A 10,951-nucleotide genomic window follows, 5' to 3' on the forward strand; every position below is an offset into this window, starting at 1 on the left:
ACGATCAGCAAGGAGCTGGTGCGCATGTGTCAAATGTCCATCCTGAGCTTCATTAAAAATTGTATGTTGAGTCAATGTAACTCAGTTAAGGTAAAACAGCATTCCCTTGTTTTATGTTACATAAAACTGATTGAAGTATGTTACAACAACATTAGAACATATAATTTGTAGAATCAGGTATACAATGCCTCCTTGACGCAACAACTGCACATGTTCACTTTTTACAGTGGGAGCTGATGTTGCAATGTTGAGGAAACACTTCTTAAAAGTGAAATGATTCCTGTAAATCCAGTGATCAAATGGATTTTGGAATCTGATTGTGTAATCCAGATTACATGGAATCAGTTCCTAGCCCTGACTGTAAACCACTCAGAACACTTAATTTTGCATAGTAACCCCTAATGACCACCCAAAGAAACCGTGCATTGTGGATATAAATTATAATAAATATTCCAATATAGTGGTATTTTTTTAAGAAAAAGAAAAGAAAAAAAGGTATTATAGCTTCGTTAGTACAGCCATTTGGGCAATTAAAGGTTGTCTTGTCCTCTTTACTTTAAAGGGGTGCTATAATGCCCTTTTCACAAGATGTAAAATAAATTGCTGATGTCCCCAGAGTGTGTATGTGAAGTTTTAACTCAAAACACCCCGCATATATTTTTATATACCATGTTAAAATGTTAGTTTAATCCGGAGTTATAAAGATGGAGAGACTCAAGAAGAAGTGACAACATGTAAACAACATTTCTGAATGGTTAGTTGATGAATTTATGTAGCTTATGTGTAGTTATAGTCATTGATTAGCATATTCTGTCTTGATAATCTATAAATCGTGTCCTGGGGGCGAGGTATTTGTAAATTTTAGGGTTAGTGATGTCACTAACCCGGGAGGAAGCTTGTGTAGTCCCTACAAGCCGTTTGTTGTCATTAAAAGCAATTTCCTTAAAAGAAAATAGCACCCTTTGCTTTGAACTTTGAGCATGGTAACTTTGCAGATGTTGTTTATACTCAAACAGCAACATTACACACTAACTAAAGTTAGAAAAGTGAAATCATAATCAACCACCCCTTTAATTTGGAGGATTATAGCAACTATTTGGGATTTCCCACCAATTTTGTGCGAGTCTGGTCACATTCTTAAGTGACTTCCCTCACTATCTCACATATGAATAATCATTCAAAAACATGACATGGGAGGAGTTTATGTCTGGATGTAAAGTTTACTTTCTCTTTCAGTTATTTTTAGCAGTATATATATCCACATAAAGGAGGTAGTTGTATTTACTTTGTCATGCTGTAAAGGTTTCACACTGGATCAATCATGGAGGAAAGCTTCCCTTTCAAGTACTCTTTATTGGAATACCTGTTTACATTAGTGGGATTTTTTCTTTTCCTGCTGGATATAGCGCTGGACATTTGGACTGTTGTGTTATTTTATCAGGAAGGGGCATATGTGTATATGGCGGTGATGATCTTTCTGCTGCTGGGCTCTTCAGTATTGTTACAGGTGTTTAGCTGGGTCTGGTACTCAGATTTCCTGAAGACTAAGCTTAAGACTAAGGTGGAGGAGATTAAGCTTGAGACTAAGGTGGAGGAGACTAAGCTTGAGACTAAGGTGGAGGAGACTAAGCTTGAGACTAAGGTGGAGGAGACTAAGTTTAAGCTTGTGACTAAGGTTGAGAAATTTGCTAACGGGCATAAACTGATCAAACCACTCCACTTCCTTCAGCTTGGAGTCTACCTCAGGTCTGTGACAGATTTGTTTTAAATTTTCCTCGAATAGAAAAAAATTAGCCTACACTTTAGCATACTTTTAAAAAGAGTACTTTTTATGGAAATAATATACTATAAAAGAATATAAATAAAACTGAATGTAATGTTTTTAGATGATTCGCTGCATGTTAATTGCAATTACATGAAAATGCATAATAGTTTAATTTTTAAATGCAAATTGTTTGTTTTTTGACCCACTTAATAGGACTTAAATACAGCTTTGTATGTAATTTCATAATTATTTTGTTTTTATTAAATATGGTTGAAGTGTACTGCTGAATGTACTGACAAGCGTTTATGGTAAATTACAGTATACTTTAATGTAATTTCTATTGACTTAAATGTCATGTATTTTAATATATTTGTAATTACACATTTGTAATGATATTGTTTCAATTTAGCAATATTTCAAATATATTAACTTTAAATCAAATACTAAATAACACACTACAGTTACAATTATAACATGTTCTTTACACGTTAGTCAACATCAAAAAAGTGTGCTTATTTAAAGCACAACACAACATTTTTAAAACATAATTAGTAAAACTTTTATCATGACATTATTACAATGTGCACTCTTATTCTTATTACAAGACATTATTACAAAAAGTGTACTTAAGTTAAAGTGCGGTAAACAGTCATGAAAATGTATTAGCTTTACTTAAGAGTGGCATTTTATTTCATATATTATATACCATTTTATTTATTTATTTTTATATTCTTTTAAGATTTGAAGTACTTGTAATTAAAAGTGAACATTCAGTACAACTAAAGCACACTTTATCTATAAATTTATGAACCCCTAAAATAGTTCACCCAAACTCTCATAATTTACTCACCCTTTATATGATATACAGCTTTAGTTTAGGCTTTTATTCCCATTTAAACACTGATCAACAAACATAGAGCACATAAAATATGGCAAACAGAGTTTTGTTCTCGCAAACACGTTTCAGTTTCCGCAATAATCAGTGAGGTTTGTTCTGGTGTCATAAGAAAAATCATCATTTGTGTTTCGAAGAACAGCATGAGGGTGAGTAAATGATGACAGAAAGTCATTTTTGGGTGACCATTAAATCAAAATTAATCAGAGCTATTTCTTAATCCTTATTGAGATCAATTGATTTGGTCTGGAGTCAACGCGTTTACACATTTAAATAAAACAAGTACTTCATAAGGTAGAACAAAATCCAAATTGTGGCTTCTGTTGGCTATTGTAAAGTTTTGGTGTATTAAGTGTTGCTTGAGTATGCATGTACCTTGTGTTCACAGGTATGCTGGGGTGATAGAGATTTCCACAATACTTTTTCGTAACAAAACAAATAGATTCACAGAGGGTGTGGCTGTATTGCTGAACCAGGACCTTCAGATGCTTCGTCTCTTTGAGGCATTTTCTGAAAGTGCCCCACAACTCATACTTATGATGTGTAGAAACTTACAGAGAGGAGAGCTGGAGCTTATTACAGGTCTGTATTAAATCTAGAACACTTTAAATCTTTGTTTCTTTCAGATTATAGTTCTTATGTATCTCTGAACCACTTGTAACGTCCGTCAGAGTTTGAAGTCTGCCCAGATGAAGATTAGGAAAAACAGTGCAAACGAACACTGGTTGTCCCACGAGTCTTTTATAGTTTCCTTTCAGTTAAACACACTCTTCACATACATGACAAAGAGCGAAAGTTAACAGGGAAAAGAAAAAGACTCTGAAATCACGTCACAAATCAAAGTAGAAGTAAACAGATAGTAAAACAGCAGTCAGCGATAGAGCGGTCATCTTCCTCCTTTCGCGAGCATTCTCACTCTCACTCTGCGTGCGCGCTCACATCAGAACAGCGCGCATACAATAACGTACGCCATAGAAGAAGTCATCTTAAAGGCATATAAACATTCATATCATAAACACTATTTAACACACGGTGGCCGTTACACACTGAAAGCCATGAAATCAAATTTGACAAATCATATTTTTTTATAGAATATTGGCGTATTTATTATAAACGATTTATCCATGCAAATTATTATTATTGTTATTAATATTTTTAATTCACTCATAGTCTTTAATCAAAATACATTCCCCACCCTCTTGCAGCAACATCGTCTTGGTTACGGATGTAACCCTCGTTCCCTGAGTGGGGGACGGAGACGTTACGTCGTGACGACTAATGGGGTTTCACTTAGAAAGCCTATCAACTTCGAGGATTACAAAACAAGCCAATGGCAAAGAAATGCCATGGGTCTATGGATTTTGTATAGCGTAACTCCACCCCGCCTCGTGGGTATATAAGGAAGTATGCTGGCAACATGCAGTAATGTTACTTGCTGAGGAGCCGAGACTGAACTCATGCTGTTCCAGCGGTACTGCGAAAGTGGCAGGGAAACGTAACGTCCGTAACCGAGACGTTCCTTTTTGTAGTCACTACGAGATATGTCGTGACGACGAATGGGGTTCCCAGTCTAATCACGCCACTCGGCTGTCTTCCAGTGCCCTACGTAAGTCGAAGCTCCCTGTCGTGAGACTTGCACGGACGAAAGAATACCAAGGTACACTGGGAAGCAGAATACTTACAGAATACACATATGACCCGAGGGGGGCTGCATATGGAAAACACTGGGGTGTCCAGCCCGCAGGGTGAAATGTTTCAACCCCAGGGGTGGCAAGGTGGCTTGCCAAGGGAAAGACTGGGTACCGAAACACGGTGCCAACAGGGAACCGGTTCCAACGTAAACGGTAGTAACCAGACCGAATAAGAACGAAAATTTCGGTGGCTGATTTCGGTGCCTAAGTCTCTGTGTCATGATGCGCACACACGCAAAGTCTCTCGCTCTCTCCCTCTCCGCCGTGCGCGCACCTGGCTCAATGCTGGGACTATCAGTGTTTGGAACTATTGGCTGCTCCACGACACGCGTTACTTCCGCATTCCAAAGTTCCTATGGCGGTCTATGGGAGTGTCGCAACTCTGTTTTTCAACGGCTCTGATGCCGACGTATGTCAATAAACTCTCCTCACCTGTCGGATTCTGCAGTCGCGCGCAGTTGCTCTCCACCAAGGCCCTGTCCCAAATGGCACACTCCGGACTTGTGGACTTCCTCAGAGTCCACACTTCGGTGACGTCATGTAGTGCAGACCTATAGGGCCCTTAGCGCGAGTCCGCGAGGGCGCATTGAGAGGTATTTTTGGGACAGACTTGATCGTCACGCCGGAAACAGGAAGACGGTCTGATTGTTGTTATGGACAGGAGCTACAGGTTCGGGAAATATGCTGCCTATTGTTGTTGTGTTTACATATGACTCAGTAAAGCCCTGACATTCTGTTCTATTTATTTAATTAATCATAATGCGATCGTATTATTCAGCTCGCTATTATTAGCCTATGTTTGAGACATCAACCACTGGTTGATGATCATAATGTTTGTATAAACTTGTCATAAAAACCGTAATGATAATTACACTTAAATATTTTCTTCTCAGACATGTTAACAAATCTCCTCCCATCCGTTGTCTGATTGGCCTTTCGCAAGGATTCCTGGGTAGTTAAAGTGCGTGGAGCCTGCATCTATGCGGGCTTCGCGGAAGACCGCTTCAAGGGTACAAAGGGGGCGCTGCTGAGCACACTTCAGAGTGCTAAATGGGACGGCCTATGGACTCGTAGACTCGGCGAGCACGCGCAATTTAAGTCCACGAGACCGAAAGTCCGCATGAAGTGCGCCATTTGGGACAGGGCCCAACTGTCTGCGCTGATCAAAAGCACGATGGGAAACGACTTGCTGACGACACAGCTTAATGCTCATTGGTTTAAATAACCGTGATGTATTGTTCTCTTTTAAAATGTTTGATTTTAAAACTCTGATATCATGTTTTATGTGTATAAATTATGTGTGGATATTCCCAAACTCTCTGACAGTGCGATCTATGTGATGAAATTATTATTATTATTATTTTAAATAAAAACACGTCTGTATTAAAGAAAAAAAGATTGATAAACACGTAGGCCTATGTATGTCCGTCTAATTCGATCCAATGGCAGCATCGATTAGAGGTGAAGGTATCACGCAGTGTTCCGTCTTTTCCATGGCAAAGGGATTTTTAATTAAATGCAATACATTCTATCTTATGTATTAACTCGTTTCATCTGACTCCATAAAATGAAAGTGTTTTTCAATGATATCTGTGCATTTTTAAATATACGTTAATGTTTGACTATTCCTTTTAACTCCAATGAAAATAAAGTCAAAGTCTGTTAGAATAATCAAATATTACAATTTATTATGTCAGGTAAATGTATTATAACAATTCCATAATCAATTGAAAGATAATCAATGCAAATCATCAAATGTTTTAGGATTAGAGAAATAGATGCAAACCCAACATTTAAGAACTACATGAGCTAATCCTCACGGGCTATCTGAAATACAGAAAAAGCCACGATTCCTTGCTGCATTCCATTAAATAGCCAGAACTTCTTTTCAATGGTAATTTGCATTCAGGTTACACCTTATTTTGGGGGTAGGGGAGAAAGGCCATTTGTCCACCTTTCTTTGTGTGCCAGTTTCTCTAAACTTCTAAAAAACCTTATTACCTTTTGTTTTACTTATTTGGAATGAGACATCTGAACCAGCCACCCTGAGACCTTTAAAATGATACTAAACACAATAATCATTCACATTAAACCATGTATATACTTGTGTGCGTTTTTTAGTGTTACTGACTGAGAGAGAGAGGAAATGTAAATCAGGTGAGACTGTGTGAGGGGGAGGTCAAATGTTAATTTTCAGCAAGTTCCTTTGTTTCAATAGACCATGTGGTCAAGACAGTTTCTCCAACCAGTTTTCCAGTCTTACACCTATTTAAAATGGAATTAAATAAGTACTTTGGGTGTCTTGTTCATTATATTTCTTTTCATATAAAAGCAACAAAACTTAAATTACATCCAGTTTATTAGCAATACGGTGCACGGGCGTGAATCCCGTGATATCCGCCTTCTCACAGGTGCCTGATCCACTACGAGAAGCACAAAGTGATTTATAACATAAAACAATAAATAAAAAAATTGTGAAAGGTAGCTTTTCCACCACAAGATGTCGTTAGTGTGTGCACCGTGTTGAAAAGCTTCGAGTAGGCTAATGAACCAATTTACGATACATTTGAGGGGAAAGCTAGCCTGGGAAAACCCAGACAACTTCAGGCTAATTTAGATTTGCTCTGAAAGTTAGTCTGGCCAGAGAATGTCTAATAGGCTTTATGCACAGCTTCACTACTTCCTGAACTTCAGCCAGCTCCTTTGTTTACTGTCTGCCATTATTGGACAAACGGATTAATCCAGGTGTGCCTGATTATTGTTACTGAGGCCAGGCACACCTGGATTAATCAGTTTGTCCAATAATGGCAGACAGGAAACAAAGGAGCTGGCTGAAGTTCAGGAAGTAGTGCAGCTGTAAAGCCAATTGAAGAGAATTGGCACTGCTGGTTACTTCCGGTTTCTGGACTGGCTGCAGTAACACGTCTCTGTCCATGCGGGGGCGCTCGCAGGCGAGTGCAGAATGAATGGGAGTCTATGGGGTTTCACCCCCAGAAATCCCCTTTTCTTAGGATGTAATTTTTTGTCAAGTAATTTGAAAGTTGCATTCAAAAGGGAGGGCTAAGATAATACACTCAGCTGAAAATGGCATTTTTAAGTTCACTTATCTGTTCTAAAAATCCGTTCAAAAATGTGATGACGTCACATAATAGCAGAATGCTAGCGTGTTCCGGCCAACAAGGGCCTAACCTGTAAGAAATCGAAAGGACATAAGTACTCGTTCATTCGACTTTTGGCCTATAATCTATATTGAACTTGCAGAATCAACAATAAAATCTATGTTGATTCAACGACAACCAGGAGAAAGAGATACATTTAGCCGTTTAGCTCCATAGACTCCCATTCATTCTGCACTCGTCCGCGATCACCTCCAGTGGAATTCTAATGGAACTGCAACCAATATGATACACAATGGGGCTAATAGGAAGTGCCAAGGCTCTCCGTTAGACGGGCTCTGGTCTGGCAAAGAGCTCATTCAAACCCATTTCCAATCCGTCGAAATCGAGGCACCAATCAGAAACGTTGGGGCGGGCTTTACACGATGACGACAGCGCTGGGATTTTGAAGCAGATTTTGTAGCCTACATTACAAAGATGGATGCCGCTGTCGAACATCACTCGTTCGAATCAGCTATCGCGTCTGTTTTAAGCGATTTGAACGTTACCTTTTTGTTAAAAACCGAGCAAAGAACAACACTCGGAGATGTTTCTCCACCGCTCTGCATACGTCATCTCCTTCATCGCTCTGATTGGTTTTAGGTCTATCCACGACGTCCGTTGGTGACGCCCCTCTGGAAATGATTTGTCTATGACGCTTTGCCAGACCATAACTCAGTTACAACGGAGAATGGTCTGGTTGTCTCCAGGCTAGGGGAAAGCCTCAGTGCTTCACAAAACTTCATTTCACCATCACTACTTATTGGTTCTTGTGTGTCAAGCATGTTTACCATATTTGATGTGCTCTATGTCTGCGCTGATATGTGAATAAAAAACTGTTAATTCCAGACATGGCAGTGCCAATGTGTGTTTCTCAGAGTCTCAGCATCAGCTGATTATATGCATCTCACTCATATATTCAGAAGAACACTATTGCTTGTATGATATTAATATGCAATGTTTTTTTTTTTTTTTCATTTCAGGTTTAAAAATCCTCTCATCAGCTGCTGCAATAGCCTTTACCGTAGCCTTGTACCACCGCAGCATGCGTTCCTTTCTTCAAGAAAAACGCAAGATGAGCTGGATCCCCACTGGCGTCTACTTTCTGTGGAACTTGTTGCTGATCATTCCCCGTGTAACCGCTCTGGCACTCTTTTGCAGTGTATTGCCATGCTACATCATAGCCCACTTCCTGTCTTTGTGGATGCTGCTGGTTTTAGGGGTCTGGAGCCAAAAAACAGATCACATGGAAAGTCCTGGCTGGGAATGTCTCTTCAGAGCTTGTGTTGGACTCATCTGGTACTTCAGCTGGTTTAACGTATCAACAGGAAGCATGAAAATAAAGACTGTTCTCTATAATGGTGTCATGGGGTTGGACACAATGATGCTGCTGGGCTTCTGGTGCTGGAAGGTGTTTGAGTATACAGGCTGTTGGAGCTCCTTAAATCCTTACATAGTGATCCCGACACTACTAGGTTTGTACCTTGTTGGAATTCTTGTGAAAATTATATACTACACATGGTTCCATCCTAACTGTGATGAGCAGAAAATAGTTAAGCCCAGTAAACATCAGAAGAATAGACACAATATAAGATATTATCGCATGAATATGGAATCTGAAAATAGAGCTCCTGTTCAACCTAAAGATGGGGCTCTTGCTCAACCTGAACCTGTCACTGGTGTTCTGAAGAGGGGGATGAACATGGCTGCTAATTTCTACTACTAGTTCTATATATAATTATATATAATAACTGATGCAATGTCAATATACCAACTTAATAATTCTGGATGACTATTGAAGAGCAAAGTTAAACAACATACTGACAATGTTAATTTAAGAAATTTTCATTTGTCTGTTTTGGTGGCTTTATATAGAAGAGTGCAGAAAAACAAACATTGCGAAGAGGAAAAAGTCCTTGAAACATTAAATTATTTCTACCTTGGAATAAAGTATTCTATTAGTTCTGTTCAATCCAACTCTACCAATTCAAGCAATGTACTATTTATTTTTCTTTTCGCAGATACTGTGGATGTAAACTAGATCATTCTTGAAACATATCCCTTGTGTAAAAGTGCAGTTTAGTTGTACTGAATGTGCACTTCTAGAGTACTTTAAATACATAAAAAACTGTACTTACAGATATTGAAAAAATAAAAGTCCACTTTACTACACTTTCATGACTAACATTATACACATTTACTTTTCAAAAATGCTTTAATATTTGTGTTTGTCATGCTTTAAATTACTTATTTTTAGGTGTTGACTAACATACTAAAGAACATGTAAACTAAATTATAATTTTGAGTGTTACACATTAATACATTTAAAGGTAATATATTTTAAAAGTACATTTGATAGTGCTTTTCATCCTTATTTCAAAAACAATAATTAAGAATTGACATACATGTACTTTAGTAAGTGGGTCAAAAAGCACCCTAAAGCTCAGATAACTGCATTTAATACACATTTAAACAATAAAACATTTACTTGCAACTAACATGCAATTAAGCGTCCAAACACATTATATTGTTCTTTCAAAGTAAATTATTTCTGTAATAAGTACTCTTTTTAAAAGTATGCTAAAGACATTTTGAGTCGGAGATAAACAGGTAGGCCAGCCACAAAGTATTTAATGAACTTCACTTACACAGAACCATAAACAGTGTAGGTACAGATATTTGCTTCTTCAACCAGTATTAGTTTGAATATGCCAGAGGTTCTCCAACTAACCTAAAAGCTCAAGCGTAATTCCAGGGCTAGATCGAGCACTTGTTCTCTAGCTAATAGAGCTACTACATCCCTTGATTGTCTATGCATTATAGTAACAAATCCCTAAATCTCATGATAGTCACATATCTTCAATTAGGTGTAGATAATAGACAGTATACAGGGACTAGATCATTGTTTTGTTTTTCCTGAAAAATGCAGGAAACAAAGTAGGACATAGAAGAAGAAAAAAAGCACCAGAAGAGCATTTTTTGAGATTCAAGTGAAAGAATAACAGCATCTGATTGGCTGGGTTATGGAGGAAACTTATTTATGCAGAGGTGAAGTTGGCGCACATCAAAAGTACCAAACTTAAAGAAAATGACGGCTAACGGCATAGGCCTTTGAATCAAAGTTAACACTTCACCAAAACAAACAATACAAACATATGTTTGTCATATTGCATATGTTTGTCATATCTCAGTAATTCCCTTTAAGATAATACATTTACTGAATGGTGATTATATTTAAAAGGCACAATATAAATATGTACAGGAAAAGAAACACACAGACACGCAACATCTACGCAAACAAATGAAGAGTACACATTCTTAATTGTCAAAGCTGCTTGAGTAAAAATGCTTTTTCTTCAGGCTCAGTAATGTTCAGTAACAATCTCACAGCGGCCGGGAATATTAAACCCAAGCTGCTCGTAAAACCACCTTCAACCATAATTGA

The 10,951-nt window shown here is 38.0% G+C and overlaps 1 protein-coding gene across 1 annotated transcript; it reads left to right on the forward strand.

The window, feature by feature from the left end:
- The first annotated feature begins 1,255 nt into the window (after positions 1–1,255).
- LOC130087782 (XK-related protein 8-like) lies at positions 1,256–9,232 on the forward strand. The gene is made up of 3 exons (XM_056254259.1): positions 1,256–1,746; positions 3,049–3,242; positions 8,490–9,232. The coding sequence occupies exons 1-3, from the start codon at positions 1,322–1,324 to the stop codon at positions 9,230–9,232; spliced, it is 1,362 nt and encodes a 453-aa protein (XP_056110234.1). The 5' UTR covers positions 1,256–1,321.
- The last annotated feature ends 1,719 nt before the right edge of the window (positions 9,233–10,951 follow it).

The sequence above is a fragment of the Rhinichthys klamathensis genome, unplaced genomic scaffold, assembly GCF_029890125.1.
Source record: "Rhinichthys klamathensis goyatoka isolate OS25496 unplaced genomic scaffold, OSU_Roscu_1.1 h1tg000111l_1, whole genome shotgun sequence".
Lineage (NCBI taxonomy): Eukaryota > Metazoa > Chordata > Actinopteri > Cypriniformes > Leuciscidae > Rhinichthys > Rhinichthys klamathensis.